The 25,480-nt window shown below is 39.8% G+C and overlaps 1 protein-coding gene across 1 annotated transcript in view; it reads left to right on the forward strand.

Moving 5' to 3' along the window:
- Nucleotides 1-25,480, forward strand: part of PEPD (peptidase D) — a 154,418-nt gene that overhangs the window by 116,127 nt on the left and 12,811 nt on the right. Inside the window, exons 11-12 of the mRNA XM_063437660.1 lie at nucleotides 2,771-2,848; nucleotides 21,088-21,236. Of these exons, the coding sequence (XP_063293730.1) occupies nucleotides 2,771-2,848; nucleotides 21,088-21,236 (227 nt within the window). The remainder of the gene's footprint in view (nucleotides 1-2,770; nucleotides 2,849-21,087; nucleotides 21,237-25,480) is intronic.

A 25,480-nucleotide genomic window follows, 5' to 3' on the forward strand; every position in this document is an offset into this window, starting at 1 on the left:
ACCTTGTATTCAGATTTTTCTTACAGGGAACATTCATCCATTTATTTTTTTGAACCATGACTTCTAATCCGTTGTGTCCCTGTGTTAATGCCATTTTGGTCTGATTTTACCACTATCTTTTATTTATTGATTTATTTATTTAGCAAGCAGATTAGAGGAGATAGCAGAAATATCTCCTCACTATGTATTTCCAGAAAGTGTCAAACAACAATCCAAGTATTACTGAGGGGAAAATCGGCATTCCGGGGCGGAATATTGGAGGAATCCTTTGATCGATTCATTATTAGCTGCCATTTCCCAGTCAGTCGTAGCAAGGAAAGGTGTCACAAATGGAAATCATTGTTGACATAATTGTTTTATCTTTTTCTTTTTAAAGTTTATTGGCATATAAAGACGGTACATAGCATAATGGCATGGTATACATTAGACGAGGGTTGGTATACAATGAGGATAGAATTTACTTGCAATTGTGTGTTGAAAACGGTGTGTAACCAGCAATTATCCATCTCTCAATATGTGATGTGGCAAAACTGACCCATCTTGCAGAGTTTGGTAAAATACTAATGAAAATCAAACAAGATAACTAAACTGATAATCAGAGTATGTGGAGATGTCATTAGCAGATCGCTCAATAGTGAGCATGAATTTTGCGTCACGAATGGGTCCATAAGAAAGGACTTAGATGTCATTGTGAAAAATAATATTCAGTTGCTGTTTATGTTTTAGCAATTTCTTTCAACATCTATTTTTGTAGAACTTCAAACCCTTCTGCCATTATAAATCTGGTTAGTCTTACTCACCTACAACACCCTACACTATAGCATTATTTACTACTTTGTCATAATTTGTATTTATTCTTTTTACTTTCCACCAGTCTAAATGCGATTTAATACAAGTCAACGTTTCCTTCTTGTGGTACATTCCACCACCCATGTCTCTACCACACTCCTCTTGACCCTGTGTTACACACCAAGTTATATACAGAGTAATTTGAAATGTTTTGTAAATATGGAAATGCTAGCTCTCTGTTACTGTAGATATATATATTCTTCATTGTCAGTTTATCAAGAATATTATATTTTCCCCACGCTATTTCATCACTCGGCTGTGATACCACTTCTCCTATCGGACACAGACAGATCTGTTTTGTCACACATTCTCACTTTTAATAAGGAATTTAGTTATGGCAGCTTTAGCCGGTGAATACACTGTGCTGAAACAGGTTTTCTCCTGATAAGAAGTTGTATGCAGGTATATGAGAAAATGGGATAATTCTAAAGGACATGACACCTTATTGTGTGAGTTTTTTTTTAACTTGAAATATTATGTGGACACCTTCTCACACAACCATGGCCAATATTATGGAGTCTGTCCCAGGTTTGATGCTGTGGCATTCTCCATTCTTTTAGGAAGGATTTCATTATTCTGGCTATCAGTCCTCATTCAGTAGTGTTGAGGTCAGGGTTCTGTTGAGCCTGTTTTGCACAGTGATTCCCATAAGTCATTTATCGGTGGAACACATGCAATGCTTGCAGGGCATTCTCATGCAGAATAAGGGGGGGGGGGGGGCGGGGGGAGACGTTCCCAAGCTGTTGCCACAGTGCTGTATGCTCTAGAATGCATCATCACTCAATGTCCTGTCATTGTGAATAACTAAATCACTGATCAAAGAGCTTTACAGTTGGTATCGCCCAGTCAGGCAGCTCGAATTCCTCCAAACTCCGAATCTTCAGTCAGCCTGCCCAATGGTAGAGCATCATGTGTCACTTCAGATATGGTCTATTTGCTGCTCTAAAGTCCAAAAACTGAAGGATTTACACCACTCCAGGCAAAGCTTGCGTCTCTGCATGGTGTTCTTATGTTTGTTTGTTGCTGCTCGTGAAGAAAAAGCTGTTTTTATGAAGCTCCCGACGAACAGTTCTTGTGTTGATGTTTCAGGAAGTTGTTTGAAACAACATGAATTGCAGTAAGAGGCTTGAATCACTGGGGAATATGTGCATTTGCTTGTGCCTAATCCCCACAGCTCTGTCAACATTGCTCAATTTTACATTTTAGGCCAAAACGAAAATATAGTAAGGTTGGAGAATTTTTCCAATTTGGGTTTTTGGTCTAAAATATATTGACTTTGAATTATTGACACTCCACTCTTTAACCCCTTGAGGACACATGACATGTGTGACATGTCATGATTCCCTTTTATTCCAGAAGTTTGGTCCTTAAGGGGTTAAAGGAACACTATAGTCACCCAGACCACTTCAGCTCAATGAAGTGGTCTGGGTGCCTGACTTCCTGACAGCCGCTAGAAGTGCTTCTGTGACGCTGGATGCAAAATTTGCATCCAGCGTGCAGAACGTCCATAGGAAAGCATTGAGAAATGCCTTCCTATGGACTGTTAGAATGCGCGCATGCGCATTCCGCTCCACTCGGGAAGTGGCGTTGGCGGGGGAGGAGAGGTCACCAGCGCTGAGGGAGCCTGGCGCTGGATTAAGGTAAGCTGCTGAAGGGGTTTTAACCCCTTCAGTGCCACGGGAGCGGGACCTTGAGGTTGAGGGTCCTCCGAGGATACTGTCAGGAAAACGGGTTTGGTTTCCTGACACTATAGTGAATCCTTTTATGAATCCTTAGTCTTTAATAACAACTTTATTTCTCTGTCCATAAACCTTTATACTGCCATTTAAGGAAATCACATTATTATATTTTCTTTTATTTATATACATCTTTTGTTTCTAAATCAATTGGTTTTGATATATATATTCTTTTCTTTTATCAGTGGTAACAACTCCTCAATTCTGCATTATGGTCACGCCGGGGCTCCCAATGAGAGGACTATCCGAGATGGGGACATGTGGTAAGCATTGTTACTTACTATTATAATGCTACATTAACTCTATAAAGAGTGTGGTGGGAGGGAGCACCATCATGGATAATGGAACCTTTTCCAGGTCCCCATCATATCTCAGCCATCACCACACAACATGAATGGATTACATGCATTTGTTTATGACATGGTTGTAAATGTAATGAATGTAGTATTAATAACAAAAATGGACAATACAACAGCATGCGTTAGTCACTTACATTTACATTTTAAAAGCTAGTTTGAATGCTAAATTATACGTTGTATCCACAGAACACTAGTTTGATTTCACATCAAAAGCTGTCGGTTTGTGGCTCCAACTGTCAGGATGAAACACAGACTGGCCATGATCAGTATTGTGTTAACACTGATGAATTAATTGGGTGTAATGTGAAAATCCCACTGAGTGTTTTCATTGTTTGAAGTGTATATTCTGTTTTCTGACATGTTGTATGTATCACAGAATGTGCCGTGCAGTAATACACAATGCTACTCAACTAGGTTTATCCCTAAGTAGATCTCTTAGTCCCTCCAGTGCAACATTGGTATACACAGACTACATTATTGCTTTGCCTTTTCCAACCTGGTTTTGTATTGCCTGCAGCAAGTTACCTTTGTCTGAAAGTTTTACTTATTTGTAAATTTCTGGACAATGTTTTGAGGACAACATGTCCGAGCTGGAAAATAGTTCCAGCAAATTTGAAATCTTAATCAATTTTAATTAAATCCTTGCCACGTACAGTGTGCATTAGACACACACAGATTTAGTGAACAAACCAACCTGTGTGTCTAACGCTCACTGCTTGTGGCAATGATCGGCAGCATGCAACCCTACAGCTAGATAAGCATTCGGCGAGTCATAGCTCAACAAATGCTGAAGACTTGTATGTTTCCAGTCCTACTGAAGGAGTTGGTGCCAGCCCTGGCAAATCTTTTCCCGCGTAAGAATTCTTCATCGGGTTGTAAATCTCTAGGTTAAAAGAGGGATTAAGTCAAACTGTTGGCAAAGGTTTAACCAGCTACATGGGGGAAGCAAGGGCAGTCATTGTCACCACGTTTCTGGATCTATAGTAAGATATTGAAATGTAAATAATTTGGGGTTTATAACAGAACACTATTTTGTATTTTGTTATCTCCCAATGTTGCCTATGCTCTGTTTTAGGACAGGCTTTTTAAAGACTTGCCATGTTAAATGATGATGTTGCCTGGTGACTTTGATAATGCCTTGAATTAGCGAGAGTTGCTTTTATCGTTAACCATGTCATCACACTACTAGTGTTTTCAACATGCTTGCAGTCATTGCTTTGAAATGTCTGAACTTATCCATGTAAATACTGCCATCTAGTGGTGTTTCTAGGTGGTAGAACTCCTCCCTCAAATCTAGACATAAACCAGATGAGGTTTAATGTGAGTAAAACTTCATTTTAAAATGCTCTATGAGTGTTTTTCTAGTGGGGAAATCTACAATAATGAGAACAGGGCATTATTCTATTCACTGTGAAAAAGGCTTGGAGAAGCCCTTTAACTTCAGATAGGGTCACAAATGATATAATTGGATGATGTTATTTCTCTGTCAGTATTACAGCGGACTACGAGCCTTCAATAAGAGGGCACAAACATTAGACCTGGGGCCTCTCAGAACCCCACTTTGGGCTCTAGCCCCGTGTATCCCTTCCTAGCAACGCCCCTGCCTCCATCCCTTTGTCAATCACAGAATAAATCCGTAACCGCTAGTGATATCAAATCAAACCTCTTATTCAAGGTAATGGCAGAAATCCCATTGAGGAAAACTGTCCTCCCTGTCCTGACATACAGCTCTGACATTACCTACAGACCATGTCCTGCTTGAAATTGTTCATAGAGAAGATTAAAGCTGGAGAGCGCAATCATATAGAAAACATATAGAGCTCCATGATTTACGTGTGCGAGTAGGATCCTATATTCCAGCTGGTTTATTGAAATGGATTGTGTTCTCTCAGAAAATAAGCTTCAATCACATTATGTGCACAAAGCTCTGGCCATTGTGGACAATCTCTAGCATTGAACCTATTCAGGATTTAGCTTTATTGAATGGCACAGGATTGTGGGAAATGTAGTCCCCGGCAGCTGCGTTATCCCAGTCAGTACGATGACTCGATGTATTTACAGTTTATGAAAATGTTAGTGAAGCCGCACAGTGTTCGGAGGGCGTCATTGTTTGCTGCTTTGTGTTGCAAGCAGCGGGTCACAGACTTTTTATTGCTTTTGACAAATGTGCTTGGAAAAGGCCTTTATTTGCAATGAGCCAGCTATTTTTGGCAGGCGGCGGAGCCTGCAGCCTGTAATGAGATTACTGAAAACTTTTATTTGAATGTGTGCATTGCGATGTAAGCTTCCAACATGGAACCCGGGTCAATTTTGTTTCATTTAGAATATATATTTATATATCATTTAATTATCGGATTTTTTTTTTTTTTTTTTGCTACTTGCTTGCAAATGCAAATGAACCACACTTCTTAAGTTTTGTTGCAAACTGTGTAGTAGTATTCCAGTTATTGGTTAGTAACCAGAAATTGTAGAACGGTGAGGTATAAGTGAATTGAAACAATTAGGCAGCTGCCACAGAACTAAGGAACCTTCACCCTCAATAAAAAAGATTAAAGTACTCTGTCACCAACACTAAACTTTATCTAATCTGCTTCTATATTGCTCCCTGGGTCTCAATATCATTTTATTTTATTTCCAGAGCGCTCTTGTTTTCATAAAATTCTTAATGAAAAGTTAGGAACACTTTACCTTATGTATAGCAGCCAAAACTTAAAAGGTAACTTCTAGTCACTTATGGGTGCATATCCTCCGTACCTCCCTCCTTTTGGGCAAATCCTTCCTCTCTCCGTTAGGGTAGAACAATCCTGAAGGAGACATCTTCCACTCTCCACCATGAGTCTGACTTCCCTCTTTCTGGTGCATTTCTCACCTTCTCCCTCCCTTGGAGCATGCCCCCTCTTCGATACTCCCTCCATCTGTGGATCCCAATCCCACCACCACGCCCTCTCACATCCCAGCATTCTCCTGTGCAAAACACTGCTCTTGTTCCATAAATTACTTATCCCCTCATCCACACTCTATACACTCCCTCTCATTCTTCCATGTTCTCCTTTATAATTTGCTCCATGCTCGCTCACTCAATCTATAACCCGTTTCTCATTGTATATTTTGTAAACCATAAGTTATTTGTGTGTCGGTTGTGATTGATAAGTCAGATTTATTATCACAGGCAAAATACATAAAACTTGATTCTGAGCCCAGATTTTTCTCCCCGTTCTATCTCTTGTCTTGGCCGTTTTGGGTAGATATCCAATGTATATTCATTAGTGCCTCTCCATGCCCTTGTGTCCTGGAGTAAAAGCTAAGAAGAGCATTTGGTTTTCTCATATCGAGGACATCTGGTCTGCATGACATTTTCTAAGACAGTATCTTGGCATCATGGGTCACACTGAAACCTGTAGTGACATTGACTTTCACAATGTTCTGTTGTCACTAAGCAGCACATCTCTTAACATTAAATCTCTGGCAGTGCTTTCTCTTAATTGTCTTTGGATCACTGCTAAAAAATGCACTATTAAATCTGTATCACTATACATGTCTGGAGAGATTGCCTGCTTAGTGAGATGCTAAGTTAAATTAAATAATATATGTCAGTCTGTCGGTATCTGTAATAATAATTATAAATGTCATACTTATCATTCAGTTCATACTTACAAATATATAGAAAGTTTCTATACTCTGCATATTCTCCACCCTGCCTAGACATTCTATACTCTGCACGTTCTCCACCCTGCCTAGATATTCTACACTCTGCATGTTCTCCACCCTGCCTAGACATTCTACACTCTGCATGTTCTCCAACCTACCTAGACATTCTACACTCTGCATGTTCTCCAACCTGCCTAGACATTCTACACTCTGCATGTTCTCCAACCTACCTAGACATTCTACACTCTGCATGTTCTCCAACCTGCCTAGACATTCTACACTCTGCATGTTCTCCAACCTGCCTAGACATTCTATACTCTGCACGTTCTCCACCCTGCCTAGATATTCTACACTCTGCATGTTCTCCACCCTGCCTAGACATTCTACACTCTGCATGTTCTCCAACCTACCTAGACATTCTACACTCTGCATGTTCTCCAACCTGCCTAGACATTCTACACTCTGCATGTTCTCCAACCTGCCTAGAAATTCTACACTCTGCATGTTCTCCAACCTGCCTAGACATTCTATATTCTGCATGTTCTCCACCCTGCCTAGACATTCTATATTCTGCATGTTCTCCAACCTGCCTAGACATTCTACACTCTGCATGTTCTCCACCCTGCCTAGACATTCTACACTCTGCATGTTCTCCAACCTGCCTAGAAATTCTACACTCTGACATCTAATTATTTTGTTACCAATCAATGACATATTTAGTAGTTTGCTTTGCCATTGGCCCTTCAAGCATTGGCCTTGATTTAATATGCTTTCCAAATGATTCAATATTGTTAGAAAAACCTTTTAAATTATTTATCCCGATATTGAAGCATTAGAGGGATTGTGGACATGAGCAGCAATCACCATGCTGCGCAAATCAGCGTCTCCTCATAGAGGTGTATGAAGACACCAAATGTCAGTTGTATAAAGACGATATACCCTGTAGTTGCTGTCTGAGTGAAAGCTATAAGAGGTGTTCCTAGCAAGCAATGTAAACACTGCCAATTTTCAGAAAAACAGTGACTTTATACTAGAGCCACTACATTAAGCTGGACTGGTTCCTGTGCTTAGTGTTCCATTAAGGACTACATTTGGCATGTAACAACCATGAAGCCAGTATGTTTGTTGCACTTTAAGGTGGCTTGAAGCACATCAATTGTTAAATTCAGCAGAATTGTTTTTATAATAGACAGAGAGGTATGTTACATGCCTTGCCAGGATATAGAATGCCACATTTCATACTTTGCCTTCAACATTCTTGACAGGCTGCGATAATTACCTGATCTGAACCCATCTTACTGTGCCTTTTACTTGGTGAAGACTCAGTGTTTAGATGCAAATAGGAACTGGCCAGTATCGATAATCCGATGACGTCTCTGTGTTAGGATTTGGAACCAATTGCAAAGTGCAACACTTGAAGATTATTTTAATGGTACATTTGTGTGTGACTGAATAACTATGTGTAAAAAAGACGCTTACTCCTTCACGCTTCACATTTCTATATATGATGTGGCTGATATTAAATCTGCATATCGGTCCTGTATCATCACTGCTTTGTTTCATATTCGATGTGCTGGCAAACAGGCGCACACTCTGCATAAGCCGAAACCTACTGGAATTCATATGGAAATATATATTGGAGTCATGGAGTATATTTAAATGTAAATGCAACTGCAAATATTTATAGGAACGTATATTGAATATATTTGAATATAATAACAAATATATTTTATCTAAATAAATAAATGTAATATGTAAAACATGCTGGCATGTGGAACACACACACACGCGCTGCATATGATCAAGTAGGACTTGAAATCATGTTTTTACAGTGGTTCCTAGATTGACATGCAAATCAGCATTATAGTCATAATTTTTCAGACTTTGCCCTGCGTTTTTTGCTGATACCTTTAGCAATATCGTTCTGTTTTAAACACGGCTTTTTAAACTAAAGCACGGCTTGTGATCCATCATCACCATTGACCAGAAACCAACCATGGACTACAGTTTTAATACAATTGGTTTCGTCGGCATCGTGCTGGTTTTGGTCTAGGAGTGGAAGTCTTTCAGTTAGCATATAGCTAAGTACCAAATACATGGTGGTGAGAGACAAACACAATAAATCTTCCCACTGCAAATTCAAACTTTACTGTTGTGAATTATCTACATATCTCAAAACGAAGCTTGGAAAAAGCCCGCCTTGAGAACAGAAATTGCAAGGAATATAGACCCACACTACAGCACCCTAGCCCTTTGGGTCACAGATTTTAAATAATTGGTTTTTAGTAGCGTTTCAATGAAGGATACCATGCTGGAGTGAAGTTATCATGTCACTTCACCCTATAACCTGTACACCACAATTGACCTGTATTGACACCATACATTAACCTTTACACACACTGACTTTTCACAAATTGAATCTCAACATAAATACACACCTTCATTCACTGATATTACACTCGTATATACACCTTCCTGCAATGGAAAAAGCATTAAAAAACAATAGAGCATTTAAAAGTATGTATTGTTAAAGTGACACTATAGTCACCAGAACAACTACAGCTTATTGCATTTGTTCTGGTGAGTAGAATCATTCCCTTTAGGCTTTTTGCCGTAAACTCTGTCTTTTCAGAGAAAATGCAGTGTTTACATTATAGCCTAGTAACAGCTCTACTGGCCACTCCTCAGATGGCTGCTAGAGGTGCATCCTGGGTCAGTGCTGCACACTGTGCAGTACTGCCATCCAGTGTCTCCACCCTCTGCATACAGACAATGAACTACCTCATAGAGACAATGAACTTTCCTCATAGAGATGCATCGATTCAATTGAATTCAATGCATCTCTATGAGGAGATGCTGTGTTTGGCTTGTACTGGCTCTGTCCCTAATCTGCCTCCTTGACAGTCTCAGCCTATCCTAGGGAAAAGCATTGTGATCCACTCAGGCTATCACTTCTCATGATGTCAACCAAGCAGGCAGATAAGGGGATAAGGAGACATAGGCAGCAGCTGCAGACTTGTAAGACAAGTAAGCTGTTACTGTATTAAGGGACGCGGGGTGGGGTGGATGATGGTTTTAACACTATAGGGTCAGGAATAAATTTTTGTGTTCCTGACCCTATACTGTTAATTTATTTTATGTCATTTTAATAACTGGTTTTATTGTAGGAATGTATTGGTAAATGTGACAAATCGAGATATGGCATAAAATCCAAAAGGAAAAGGTATAGATTGTAGAGAGACTGCAATTGTCATAGTAATTTCTAAATGGGACGATTGGCTGTGTACGCTGTCAGTCAGCACAGTATTTAACTAATAAAGAACGAGCAGAGAACACGTTCTCAGAAAATATTGAGGAAACCCTGGGATTTTTTCAGATGCAGCGAGGGTGCTGGGAACGCCTCTTCTTTTTACTCCTCATTCCCAAGCTCATAGGTTGAAGGAAGAGAATGAGACAAGCTGTAATATTATCTGCTTATTGTATTGCCTTAGGGACTCCAGCTAGATGTATGTTATCTGTCTGATCATAATTATAACACTGTATCCATTGCCGGCCTAGTCAGCCAGTGAATCCAGTTATTTAGACGCGAGTTTGGTTTGATGGCTAGTTATTTAGCAAAGTGTGAATCATCTGGAATTCAAAGTGAAATATCACGTTTTAAGGCAAATTGGCAGAATTCTTCATGTTTAGCTATTTTAATGTGAAATTATATTTTAATTTCCAATAATTAACACTTGAATGAACTGTGAGAATATGTCCCAGGTACCGGAGACAGCTCATATTGTATTCATTCCCATAAATGTTATATTTTTTTTGCAAATCTTATTTTATTGGTGGGAAGAAAGATAAGAAACATATAATGAGGCTCGCAGGCCTCTTCGAGAAATAATGCAATCGGTTATGACATATGGAATTCGTCATGATGATACATTGTATGGTATCTACCACTGGATATTAATACGTAAGCAGTGCGGCAGAAAGCCCATCTGGTGTGCAATTCGTTCGCGTAGATACCGCATTCTAGCGTTGCGACGGTGATCAGATTTCAGCCGTTACCTAACATATGCATGTGGTACACGTTCCGTGTCCCATGTCCGAACATTTATACATAGACAGACTTGTATCGCTTCCAGTTATCATACATGTTGCTTATGTTTTCAGGTTATAGGGGAATGTAAAAGGGAGGGGGGTGGGAGTAGTAGAAAGAGAGAAGTAAGAGAGGGGTATGCATAGATTAAAGGGTCCTTCCCAGGAGTCCGCACTCACATGCTTGAGCGAAACGAGCGGTGCGCAGGAGTGTGACGTCTAGGTGTATGTCCGGTTCTGTAGCGGTGGTTCACAGCGTGCGTGCCGGGGGATGTGGTGTGGGTCCTGTCTTTGTCACTATCTTTCATATTTGAGGGCCTTTGGGATCCGGACTAATAGGTTGTGTCGTGCCCTCCTCTCCAAATGTAGGACACCCGTTTGTTTGTTTGTCCGTGCGGTGTGGTGTATCCCGCACCCCGTGATGGAGTTATGGTATGTGTTGGTCGGTTGTGTAAGCCTCGGACAGGGCTATGCGAAGCCGTAACGTCGGTCGCCTATCGTGCGTGTGCATACGGGCCCTAAGCAGGGTACGAGTAGGCATCTAAATGCATATTTCCCTGGGTTGTGTTTCTTCCCGCAGTAGTGTATCCCATTAGTGAATCCTGGCCAATAAAAGGGAAATGGGTTCGGTGATGTCAGGCGAACTCCCCGTCCCTTGACTTGTGTGTAATGTGCCCCCTATCTGCCCGCCTGGTAGGAGAACCAGGGTTGCCACGTGTCCGCGTGTCTCGCCGATCGTCCCGCCAGGGATGCCCGCAGTGCCTCCGCCGCCTGTATGTCTCGAACCCTATGAAGCCATTCCTCCGTTGTAGGAACATCCGTGCTCGTCCAATAGGTTGATATTAGGGATTTGGCGGCATTCAGCAAGTGGCGTAGAATCGATCTCTTATATCTGGGAATAGATTGAGAGGTGTAGCAGGGCCAGTTCTCGGGACCATTCAATGTCATCTCCTAGTATCGCCTTTATTTCCGAATAGATATGATCCCAGTATGGCATGATGGCTTGGCATTCCCACCACAGGTGCAATAATGCATTGCTTTAAATTGACCCAACGTGAGCTTGCAGATTTAGGGTCGATATGTAAATCGTATTAAAGAAACATCCAAAGTGTTTTTTTTGGTTTTTTTTGTTAACCCAGTTCTGTGGTTCTGTTCAAATTGTGCAACTCAGAGCATCATAGAAAACCTTTTTACAGATAGTCCATAGTCCGATACATTCCGGTGGGTTCTTGGCTTCCACACTGTGTGTACGTTATTTAGGAACACTTTACATCCACTGGGAAGTTTCATTAGATTCTTTTAATATTCTCAGGGATAACACATTACAATAAGCTTATTTTACCCACAGATAACATACTTCAACAAGCAACTATGTAACTCTTTGTCTGCTATCTGCATTTAAAATGTCCTGTTTTTTTTCACTTTGTCAGTTTGTCCACAAGAGGGCAGTCTTGGAATAGGTATTCATTGTACTGCAAGAGATTGTCAGCACGTTAATGTGCTATGGCTTGGTGTGGTATGTGTGTTTTACTGTTATTTTTTGTATGATACAAATAAGACACACTCGGCAAATGCAGGATTTCCATGAATTGTGACATTTGTGTTTATTTGATTTGTGCAATTGAAGGATTGACTGAACAGACAATAGAAATGGGTTTAGTAGATCAAAGAGAATGGACATCACATGAAACATAGGAATCCTATTAACGACACGCTGGCTGGGTTACAAGTTATTGATTTATTTTCCATTCCTTATCCAATTATATATATTGGCTATTTTACAATCATCGTGCACTGAATAAGTTATTTAGAACTATCTAAAAGCATAAAGAATGTACCAGACTGCAACAGTCACTTTACAGAGAATAGAATTTCACGTGTACAGTGTTAGCAACTGTGTAGGTCAATCGTAACTTCTTAATGTAACCGCTATGCTGTAAGAAACTGTTTGATTAATTAAATAATTAATTCAAGCTCCCTGACTCCTTGATTTGAAGTGGTCATGGTGCCTGGAGTCTGTATGTGCAGTGCATCATATACAAAATTTAACCCCATGTGGTCATTGGGGTGTTGTCAGCCAGCCAGGAAATATAGTGTGATATCAGCTTTCACTGCACAGGATTTATTTTATTGGCTGAAAGCAGTCAGATGACACTCTCAGCCAATAAATGGTGATTGACGTGTCATCGGAAACCATTGCTAAACTGTTTGCCTTGTTACAGGGGAACTGGGCCAGGGTGCTGCTGGCACCATAACCACTACAGCATGTGGTTATAATGATTGGAGTAACACTTTAAAGATTGCTATTACATAAACCGTTTGAGAATTAAATTTGATGTCTTGTTCTTTTCCACATTGAGGTAGAATAACATTCCCCTTTTGTAAACATCCTACAATTGTGTATGAAATAAAGCAAAATTCACAGTATATCATTTATATTTCATTCATTTTGCTATAGTGAATATCTAAATTTCTTTCTGCATTTTATCAGGAAAAGCTTTAGTGGGTCTTCTCGTGTCTTTATTTTTTTAGGTAATATGGTGGGTGTTTGGGTTACAATTCAGAGCACCCTATAGCATACGGCATTTGGAATAAATAAATAAATAAATAGATCTTAACATATAACTTGAATAATATTCAATACTCGACAGATAATTAGAGCAATATTTATATTATACGTATGGTAAAGCCAGTAATATCTACTAAACAAGAAGCAGAGCATTCAAATCAAATTAAAAGTCTACAAAGCATATTGTGTACAGAAAACCAATGAATACATTGCTAAGTATTGTAGATAAGGGTCTTATGCCGGGAATGTAGGGAGTGACTGTTGGGGTCCCAGCATTTATAACATGGGAACAGCTCCCGCTCCTTGTGTTGGGAGATCTCCGCTCAGTCTAACTTAAACATAAGAAAGTTTAGATGGACACAATGCCACCGTAGGTGCATCAGGTGAGATCCAAGAAGCTGCTAAAACCATTAGAATAAACCTAGAATGTTTTAGCATATCTCCATAATTTATCTTTATTAAGCTGGGAATTGTGGAGAATTGACATTTAGGACAACATACCAAACTGGAAAAATTCACCAGCTTGGCTATCTTTCCTGGTCGGCTACTTTGGTCTAACAATGTCAGTTCCTCTTGTATTCTCCACAATATGCAGTTTAGTTGGTTGGCTCAGAACTAGCGCTCCTTCAGAATTCCTTATTGAATCAAACAGCGCTTGGTAACTGTGTCTCTGTCATGAAGAGGATGTACACGGGGATAAAATCAGAGAGGTTTTAAGGATAATCCTGACATGTCCAAACTGTAAATATTTCCTTTTCCTATAATAAAGATGATTTATTTATTTTTTGTAGCGGGGACCCTTCCTAGAATCCCTGCAATGAAGCATGAACTATATATCCAAATAGGGAATCTGACCTGTAACCTAATACATTCACTTATGCAGAAATGTTGTGGAATTTCGTTTTACGATTCTAATGTGACTTTTCACTTCCAAAATGAAGTTCTAACTATATGTCAGTAATTTGATATTTAGGTGTATAATTTGTATTGTTAGGTATTGGCTAACGCACATAACACAGTGTCAGGTGATTAGTGTTTTTGTCAGTGTGCTAAGTATCGCCCTGAAAACATTTTCTGCTGTATATGTATGTATACAATCGTGATGAGCCTGCACACTCCTTCCAAATCAAAATTTCCTTTATTTACATATTATGTTTGCAAAATGTCAACATTTCAGTTCCTACTTGGAACTTTCCTCAAGGCCATAAGCATATCTGTGCATTTAAAGGAACACTATAGGGTCATGAACACTCACTTGTATTCCTGACCCTATAGTGCTAAAGCCACCATCTAGATTTTTCATTTTCAGGAAGCGTCTTGTCACCGGTTTACCCGAGGAACCATCTCCGTGCACAATTCGTATGTTGGATCTGTGTTCACTAATTCTTTCCATTAATGGAGTCTCAGTCTCACCTATATAAAGATCAGCCGCAAGGGCTTCGAATTGCATGGTCTGTTTTCCATGTTATTCTGTACTTTCTTTGGATGGACTTTATCGTGTGGCATGACTAAAATTATTTGCAGTGATCATGTGACACATCCCAGACACCGTATGCAACCTCTATTTTGGATTCCTCTAATAGCTGGTTAAATGTGGAGATCTAACATCGTCGAGGAGAGTCATTTTCCAAGGTGCTCCAGTTCTACCTAACTGTAACCATCAATTCAGGTGTTGCAGTATTATACGATGATGGGAAGTTTACACTAGGCTCTTGTGCTACTCTGTAGAATGGAACCCTGTGCTCTGTTTAATGTATTTCATAACTCCTTGTGGTACGGTATCTTCTGTCTAAAATGTTTTCATACATAATTAGTAACTGCTTGTCCCTTCTTAATTCCTCAGAATTGTTTCTGATCACACGTATATGTATATTATATATATTTCTATAAATACATATCTTAGCTTCCCAATATTTCTATTCTTTCCACACAATTTTTTGGGTAAACTGCTGCCATCATACATCCTTCTCCTGAAATAACAGATTTGGAAAATGAACGGGTTCAGTCACGAAAAAATGGATGTAACACACCAGAGGTCAGATTCTAAAATTGCCCCAGCAGGTACCTGATATCGTGATTGCAGGCACGCCTGGAAAACAGACTTCAATGTAGAACTTGCAAACCCTATACTATGTCAGTCCCTTGGCAATAATGGAATATAGATGATTGGTCGGCTAGGGTTCCTTTAAATTTTCTAAAAACCTTTTTTTATCAGTTTTTCTGAGGCAGATGTTTAACACATACTGTAGTCCCTCACTTGGCCTGTATGGAGTCTGTAGATAGGAGCGTGATCATGTGATGGATTGCCTGGGGATTGTGCTGGGGGTGGGACCTTGCACCCTCTGACACATTTTATTAATTCAGGCCCAGACTATAGCTTCTCACCTACTAGAAATATCCTCACAGTTTGCAGAGTATTTTATTTTAACATGGCATGATGAGGCTGATATATCGTCTCCCATTACCCCGTGACTTAAGTACAGTGTGATGGAAATCAATATTCTGTATTTATCTTATCACTTCTCCCTTTGCTTTGTAGAAAATTGAGCTATAGATGGCTATTAACAGGCGTTTTTCATTCTAATCTAATTCCACGTGGTAATTAATTGTTCAAATTCAGAATCCACAGGCTGCACAGTGTGGTTCAAAAAGTGATAATTTATTAAGGTTCAGATAAACAAAATCATATAAAACGTTTCGGCATTAAGCCTTAATTATGTATCTGATTCTGACTTTGGACAATTATAATGGTCTGCGAGTCCCTTCCATGGGGCTCAAATAATGATAGTGACCCCGCTTGGTTACCGGAGTGCAATACGACCCTTGGACTGGATAATGTTTTTAGATGCTCTTGAAGGAAAATGAAGAGATTTATTCATTGTACTCCGCGTTGTAATGCAGTGAAATATGAATGGTAAAATTCCGGGTGAAAATAGCTGATCTGGCAGAATTCTCGAACAGATCTTTACAATCACAGCTGTAAACACGTTTTGCAGTTTGGATTTTATTTTGCTTCTAGTAAGAGTATAAAGAATAACCATGTAAGTAGTAGGTTTGCTATTTGATTATGGCCGATGCATAAATATATTGTTTTTTTGTTTGTTATATATTTATGTATATTCAAGCTGAAATTTTTTATACAAAATTCACTGACCTCACCAAGACCCCTTGAAGATAAGGAATGCTGGGTCAGATAACTTAGAAAAAGTGCCAGCTCCAGGACCATAATTTGGGAATGGTGGTGCCATATTACCCACCCACTCACTAGTGTGAATGATGATAAAGCGCCCCCTTCGGCTGTATATGATAAGAAGAATCCTAACATGAACACGTGTGGAGGGTTTTCGGTTGATGGCACTGGCTATTAGCTGCTGTTTGCATCTTTCCCTGAGAATGATCTTTTAACATATAGAGTGCCTTTTACCGCAAGGTCTTGTGTGCAAACCTAAATCTGTAAATATCAAGATTACAACCCCTAGTCACTGGGGGAAGGGGGATTTTTTTTATTTTGTTTTTTACAATTCGCCCATGGCCGCTAATGGGTGGGGGCTGGGAGGACATTATCACTTAGGCCCCCCCCAACCCACTGTCAATGGGTGGGAGATACTAGGCCCCCATTATCATTTAGGGGGTATAGGGGGGACAATATTTATCACTTAGGGTGCCCTCACCACCACCAATAGGTGGGGACATTAGGACCCTTAATTATTACTTGGAATCCCCACCTGCCGCTAATAGGTTGGGGCTGGAGAGGACAATAGGCCCCCCTCTTTTTTACTTAGCGCCCCCCACACGCCGCTTATTCCCCACCCCCTATTTATTTTAACAGGTGCCCCATTGGGGCATGGGGACCTGCGTCAGGTTCCCCTTTACTTGGATCGGGGGGTGTCTTCTTTTTTCCCCAGTAAACATACCCCTATTTGCAGCATAGCATACCTCTCTTATGCTAATATGGATCCCCATAGAATGAGAGGGGTGGCATGAGGGGATTTAGGAAGTGGCGTGGAGCACAACTCCCTACTAGTTTGGGCAGATGATGTGTCCCGCAGGGCATTCATCTGGTAACACTAAGATAGCGACACCTAAGAGAGAGATCTAGAGAAGAAATAAAGATGTAAACAAAAAAGGTGAAATGGGGGATGTAGAGGCATCGGAAATTAAATGTAGAGGATTGTGCCATGACAGTGCCGCTTTAATCTTAATGAAGCCGTTTTAAATCTAGATCATACCCCTGTTATTAGCATGCCAGACCTTGCAGGAGCCTCCTGTGTGAGATTACAGTTCAATTTACAGAGCAGGAGATCACATCTAAAGTCAGTTAACACCTGATTGAAGATCAAACCATTTTTTTTCATGCAGGTTGTGTCCGTCACATCCAGGGGAGGTTAGGGATAGGGCTGCATAAACAGAAACAAAAGTGATTTAACTCCTAAATGGCCGAGCATTGAGCAGTAAAACATCAGTGGCATGATCTATACACTAAAACTGCTTCAATAAACTAAAGTTGTTTTGGTGACTATAGTGTTCCTTTCACCTGACCTGACTGCTGGCTCATTTTCAAACAATCCCTTTATTTAACCATTGGTTTCAGTGTCTCAGTAGATGATAAATTGAGATCACCTAATGACAGCTGGTTCATTCAACTGTACGTTGTCCTCGGACACTGTAAATCCAGGCAGAGATCATGGAATAGCTGTTAATACTAATAAGAATTAATAGTTTTGGTATAAATCTAATATAATTATGATTTTATAGTATTGGATTTATTTAAATATTATAGGTTAGTTGATGGTATTGTTCTAGTTTTCTGGGTTATTTATTACATTTTGGTGTTGGGGAAAAAATATACCACAACGTGTTCTGAATCTGGTCCAAACCTACTGCAGTATGTACTCCTCCTTTGAGTGCCGTATGGGCGCCTGTGTTTGGCATAAACAAGAACTCTTCCAGGAGTTTGGAAAATTGCACATTGTACTGCTCTCCACTGCACTGAAAAACATAAAAAAAAATTGTTGGTTTTGTTTGTTTTTTGCTCTTGACGCCAACTATTAAAGAGACACTTCACTGCCCAAATAAAACAAATACACAAATTACTGTTTAGTAGATATACCCTCAATTAAATCATACATGCATTTCATTCGGGTATATGCAAAAACAGCTTGCAAAAGCTGCAGATCCCTGACCCCATCCAAACTTTGTTACTGTCCAATCACAGACTTCCCAATGCAGCTCAATGAGAAGTCTTTGCATGGTGGGTGCTCTGGGCAATTGCTGCCCCTTGAGTTTAGCTCCACTGAGTGAAGACCAGTTGTCTGATCGACAGCCAGGGGACGTAACCAGGTTTATTTTTAAAAGTGCCTGTTTCTACTGAAATCTGCACTTTTTGTAAAATGAAAAACCAAAAAAAAATCAGTTCACACATAGAGCACTTCAACAAGCTGATTGTTCCTTTAAATCAGAATTGGCATCGCCAATGTATGAACAACAGAGACCTTACACAAGTGCAATTCGTATAGAACAGTTTTGGATAAAGACTTTGAACATAATGAGTATCATGGGAAGTGTACTCCATGACCTTCAATGCAAAAGGTAATAATTATTGTTGTAGTTGACTGGAAGCAAAATGACATCCGTAAATGTTTGAATTGCATTTCAGCATAGTATATACTTCCAGAATTGTACAGAAACTAAGTTAGGTTTTATTAAAGGACCACTATAGTGACAGGAAAACAAACTTGTTTTCCTGGCACTATAGTACCCTGAGGGTGCCCCCACCCTCAGGGTCCCACTCCCGTGGCACTGAAGGGGGAGGAAGGGGTTAATCTCTTACCTCTTTTCCAGCGCCGGGCTCCCTCGGCGATGGGACTCTCCTCCCTCTTCTTCCGCCATCGGCTGAATGCGCATGCGCGCGCATTCAGCCAGTCTCATAGGAAAGCATTCTCAATGCTTTCCTATGGAGGCTGGCGTCTTCTCACTGTGAAAATCACAGTGAGAAGCGCAGAAGCGCCTCAATGTCAATGAGACAGCCACTAGAGGCTGGATTAACCCATAGATAAACATAGCAGTTTCTCTGAATCTGCTATGTTTACAGCAGGCAGGGTTAATCCTAGCTGGACCTGGCACCCAGACCACTTCATTAAGCTGAAGTGGTCTGGGTGCCTATAGTGGTCCTTTAATGTTTACACACATGGCAACATTTGTTTATTTCACTTCTTATCATATGGCAAGGTTGTGATACCTATAATGTTTCTTACATGGAATTAGCTTTGTAATATTTGTTATATAAAGTTCCATTTTAGATAAAATGTTACTATTCATTTAACTCACTATTAATCATCGATAGCTCTGTTGTTCACAATGAATGCTTCAGAATGTGCTACATATTACAACATTATGAACAGAAACAAGAGTGAACATTGAAATCCAACAGGAGAGCCACATATAACCAATAGCTGACTAGTTCTAATGTATTCCAGACCCTTTGGCAGAAAGTTAAACGGATGAAAATGAGAGATTGCATTTACACAATTATAATGATTAATGGGATTCGGGGCACAGTGTTACTTAACCGACTTGTGAAGGGGGTTCTCCAATTAAATTCTTTAATATGCATTACTTACCCACCCAAGCTATCAAATTCTATTAAAAGAAATCTTCATTTGTCTCAACTCGATTCCATAGAATAATGCAGGGATGGCAGAGTTTTCTTATTACATAATGTGCAAATATTGAAAGTGAAATTGCTTTTTAAAAGCAGAAATAAAATAATGGGACATAGCATCCAGCACTTTTATATATTGTGAGTTTTTGTTCTCTATTCCTAAATAAAAGGTTTGGCTCAATATGAAGATATGAAAATGTTAATGAGGAGAATTTGGAAAAATTATTTCTTTATCAGTGAATAAAACCAAACATTCAGAAACACAGCGATTAGCTGGATTAACAAAGCAGACAAATCATCAGTCTTATCGAGAAAGCAAACACGCTGACTATCTCATTAAAGCAGGCAAAATCTGGTTCTCTCTAGACCATGGACAGAGCTTGGATGCGGTCAGATAGGATGCTGAAGTGTATTTTGAACGGGTGAGGGATCGTAAACATAATCAAGGATCAGATTTTATTATTGAGCAGAAGATAAATCAAAGACCTATCCCACTCCTCTCCATCCAGAAAGAAATTCACATTAGTATTTTATTAGAACAGAAAGTGAAATAATAGTACAATTTAAAAAAAAAAAAAAAATGTTAATACAAAATTGGTTCCAAAAGTGTTTCTTAATTCCTTTGACACAGCAACAACACAAATCCCCAAAACCCTGATTTCTATAATATGATATCTATGAACAATTGTTTCGTAATGAAAACTGGTAGGGAGAGAATTATTGCTACAGCAAATAAGGGCAATTACAATCAAACTAGTATCAGACGTATAAAATAATGGCAGAAAACAGGAATACAGACATCTATATATATATATATAAAAATCATCTTTGTATTTATTGGAAGGGGTGGTGACTGATATTTAGTTTCTAAATATTCAAGGATTTTCGTGATTTGTGGTCAGTCTTCTTTATAATAAAGCATATTTGTTTCCTTGGCAACACTCAAACTATTTGGGTCATTTACTAAACTGATAATATTGACAGGTAATTGCATTTTTTTAGGCTGAAATAGTGGGATTGGAAAGTAGCAATTGTTAAGGAATTGGCCAGATTTGTCTATTTTGGCCAACAATCTGCAGTTAGTATTTAATGTCTGCACAATTCCCAATTTAGTGCATAAGGCTATCCAAGCTGGTTTCTAGGTGAAAGGTGACCTCTCTTCATTTTCTTATCTTGCAGCTTGTTTGATATGGGAGGAGAGTATTACTGCTACAGCTCTGACATTACCTGCTCCTTCCCAGCCAATGGGAAGTTCACCGCAGATCAGAGGGCTATTTACGAAGCTGTGCTGAAGGCCTCACGTGCTGTTATGGAAGCTGTAAAACCTGGTAAGTTGACGTCTTAGTCAGGGATTAGTCTAGGACAAACGGTGTCCCTGAGCCAGCCATGTCAAGGTGCAGGCAGCCCATGTTCATTTTGTCATTCTTTTAATAATCCATTATACACCATTTCTTTTCTGGCAACAAGATGAAGAGTGTATTTTATTATATAAATAAAAAAGAGGAATAGTGCACACTTATTAAAATCCTGGTGCAACCAGACCTGGGATTGGCTGCCCCTACCGTAAGAGTTGCATAAGAATCGTAGTCCAGGCACTCGAGGATCAGTTTAAACAACAGGTTTATTGGAAAAATGCAACGTTTCGATCCAACAAGGGATCTTTCTCAAGCTTCATACTTGGGAGGGGGCACATAAGGGTCCAGGGACAAAAGTAGGGGGGGCAGTTATTAAACATGTATATAGATGTGTGTGTGTGTGTGTGTGTGTGTGTGTATATATATATATATACACACACAAACACACTAAGCTTGACAAATTCCAGGCGCCAGATCGCCATGGTGACTAGACATTTTTCCCTGACGCCTGGCAGGATACAGCACTGGTAAACGAACAGACCTTGCTAAAGAATAAAACCTATTTAGATAATGGTAGGTTACAGATTATTTGCCAGACTACAGGTGTTCAGAGAGCCCAGCTAAGTGTTAATCTATCCACAACAGTTTGACTCTTACCTAGTTTATGGCACGAGGGAACTCGTGACACCATAGCCACTACAGGAGTTTGTGGTGATTATGGTGCATTAGACTGCAGAGTATTAGAAAATAATAAAGCCAGTCTTCTTTGCAGATTCTGTGTCTTCTAAATTGAAGCCAGACACATTTTAGGCCATAATGCGGCTATTTTGTCATTTATAAAACATCAATGTTTTCCTTGATATCCTGAGCCATGTTTGTTGTATTACTCTGCTTTGAAACCACTTGCTCCCTGTCTGTGTTACCAGTCCATATGATTTCCGATAGTCATTAGCTGCTACCAGCAGGATTCCTTGTCTGCTCATTACTCACAAATGAATGCTGGAAAACTACTGTGTGTGGATTACCATTCACATAAATTCTCTGGCCCTGTCAAAACGGGCGAGTGAGAAGGACGAGCCCGGGCTGAGAGACTTACACAGGAAGCAGGCAGCAATCTGGATTACAGAGACAACACACTTTCCCTAAACATGCAGTCTCTGATAGTGTCCACCCCTCTGTTTTCACTCTTAAATCCAAGACAGAGGATGCAGCTGTCACGATATTTCTTTCCAGTACTTTGTGATGGCTGGATGTGGGTGATTACAGAATATACACAATGTTGTCATACTCCATTTTAAAGGGACATTATTCCAGTTCTTCTAGACATGTGACTGTGGTACCCATTGGCTTTTTACTGGATGAGGTGGAATGGTTCTAGCTGCTTCGGGCCTGTCAGCTGAGAGCAGGTAAAACAGAAGCTCTGGAGATGCCTTCAGACTATCATCCCAGGTTGTGGAGGTGCTTTGATGCCCCTCTCCACCTTGATGTTCTGTTGGATATTGTTGCCACCAACAAGATACTTATTTTCACATAATTAATTTACATTAAAAAAAAAATATATCACCTTTTATGCTTTTCTGACATTGCTAGGTAGTACAGCCAACCTTTAACAATGAAGACTGCTGTAATCACTATGGCTTGTGTAGGAAGCTGCAGTGTCCCTTCAATATCAACAGGAGACCCTGTGATTCACCTTTTAATAGTAAGTTTTCTAAAACACTGAATGCAGTTATATGAAGAGGGTGTTCTGTTCAAAATGACTTCTTCTCATTATGAAATTTAATACCATACTCAGATATGTCCTGACCATAGAGAACTAACTGAAATATAAAACTATCTGATTTTACCACCCCCCGCCTACAAGTAAAGATGTTTCTACATATCTACCATCTGATGAACAGCCCTCTTTATATTAAATGTTATTATTCAATGTGGTTACCATTGCCCGGGTGTACTTCTGTACTGAAATTATTTTAATTATTAAATTGCAGCCCTACACAAAGGATTTTATATAAAGTGCATTTTTTTTTCTAAAAGTGGAGCCATGATGGGGAACATTCCATTGGTTTCCATACTCGGTAGGTGGCAGGACAATGCTGTTTAAATTAGGCCTAATGAGCCAAATGGTGCAGTATCAATGTCACAGATAGGCTAAATGACCAGAGAATGCAAAATCAGCAGATCTGGAAGTATTTGTAAAAGCATTCTTTTTCCTATTGCGGTTCCCCAGTTATGTGTAAATAGGGCATTTCCCCCATCTGACTTGTGTCCTCTACTCACAGCAATGTTTTCTTTGTTTCACGTGTCCTCGAGGGACAGAAATGCAAGTCCGACCTGACCTCTGTTAATTCCCTATATTCTCAATCTGTTTTTACAGTGAGACTGGTCTGGGCATTGGAGGATACTGTTCACCCCACGCCAACAATGTGAAAGCTTGATATATGCATTTTTAGTAAATTTCTGGAAATTAGCACGTTGTAAGCTGTTACCGTTACACTAATAAGCTTGTGACGGGCCATCTGTAACAAATGCTGGGTTGTTGTAAGGCTTCCATTTCTAGCATATTCTTGCTCTTGGACTCTTTCATACTCTCATTATCTCCTACCTTCACTACTGTAATTTATTGGGTTTAGTATTTCTCTGATCATTCCTGCCATGTTGCTTAATTCTGCTGACTCTGCCTATTCCTAAAAATGTTCCCTTAGTCAGTGTTTGTTCTGATTACCCTTATCATATAGGATTCGGTTTTAAATCCCTCTGCTAACACGCAAAGTCCTTTGATGCATAACAGCAAATCAGTCTCTCTATTCTGCTCATGCTGCCCTCTCTCTATCTTCTCCCACTTGCTTGTACTTTCAGTATAGTACCCCTATTCAGACTTACTCCAATCTCCCAATCGATCCACATTGCTCCTTACAGTGCTTATAGTACTTTGACCTCGCCGCCACCAACTCAAACGTTTTTGAACCATCCTCTGTATTAATTCCCATTAACAATTGTTTCTGACAAATAATACTGTACGATTTACCTGGCTTTCTCCATCAAGCTTAAACATTTATAATTCCTTCCCTACCTGTGAAGGCAAACCTTTACCTTGGGGGAAAAATGCATAGCTTTAATTAACCCCTTAAGGACCAAACTTCTGGAATAAAAGGGAATCATGACATAACACACATGTCATGTGTCCTTAAGGGGTTAAGAAGCCACATTACGTCTGACGTCACTTAGATGCCATATAAAAGAACCATAATCACTACAGTGGATTTAAAAAAAAATGCAATTAAGGGAATGGAAACTATGTTTAAAGGCCGTTCGACACTAAAGTATTTAAGGTGCAGGATTTGGCATAAACATTCCTTTGATTTCCATGGTGACTGGTCCACACTTTGAACTTTGCCCCAAAATAATTATTTATATGTAGACATACAGAAGGAACGACTTCTAACATGTTATAGTAGATGTAGGGGGGAGATTGGATTTAGTTTCCCTGCAGACCTTACTCCTGTCTGACCTGTGACCTATATGCACAATTAATTTTTTTTTAATAGGTTAAATAAAGTGTCCATTGAAGGACTTTCTTGCCCCTCCACAGCTATTCAATTTATTACCACGGGACACTTATCTGCCCTGTCTAGCTCTGGTTTTATATATGGAAGGTGGAGGGGAGAGGTTAGAAAGAATGTGTACAGAGTTTGTCTGGAATATGATCCACAGAATTCTGTTACTTTTGAGGGAGGTTTAGCTGAGAGTTTGTTGTTGCATCTAATCCTAAATGTTTTACCTGTTGGTGGAAGGACTGGCAAGAAACCAGGTGAGCATCTTTAACCCCTTAAGGACACATGACATGTGTGACATGTCATGATTCCATTTTATTCCAGAAGTTTGGTCCTTAAGGGGTCTCTTTTAATATGGCAGGAGGAAGGACAAACACAGCCACCAGTTTTCTAACTGGAGAGGTCGGCTTTATATGTTGGTTACTATGTGTTTTGTAGAGTGCAGCCTGTGACCCAGTAAAACACAGAGCGACTCAGTGCTCATCTGACAGCTGGATATATCTTGAGTGTATTCTCCTTCCAGGCACCCGACTTATATTCTGTCTGCTTTTCAGAGCCAATCAGGAGTGGCAATGATCTTTTACCCTCAGTCTGCAAGCACACAGATTGTAGACACATTTCCATTGTGCCTGATGAGTACCACAATGAGTTTGCTGTGCCCCT

The sequence above is a fragment of the Pelobates fuscus genome, chromosome 12 (genome assembly GCF_036172605.1).
Source record: "Pelobates fuscus isolate aPelFus1 chromosome 12, aPelFus1.pri, whole genome shotgun sequence".
NCBI lineage: Eukaryota > Metazoa > Chordata > Amphibia > Anura > Pelobatidae > Pelobates > Pelobates fuscus.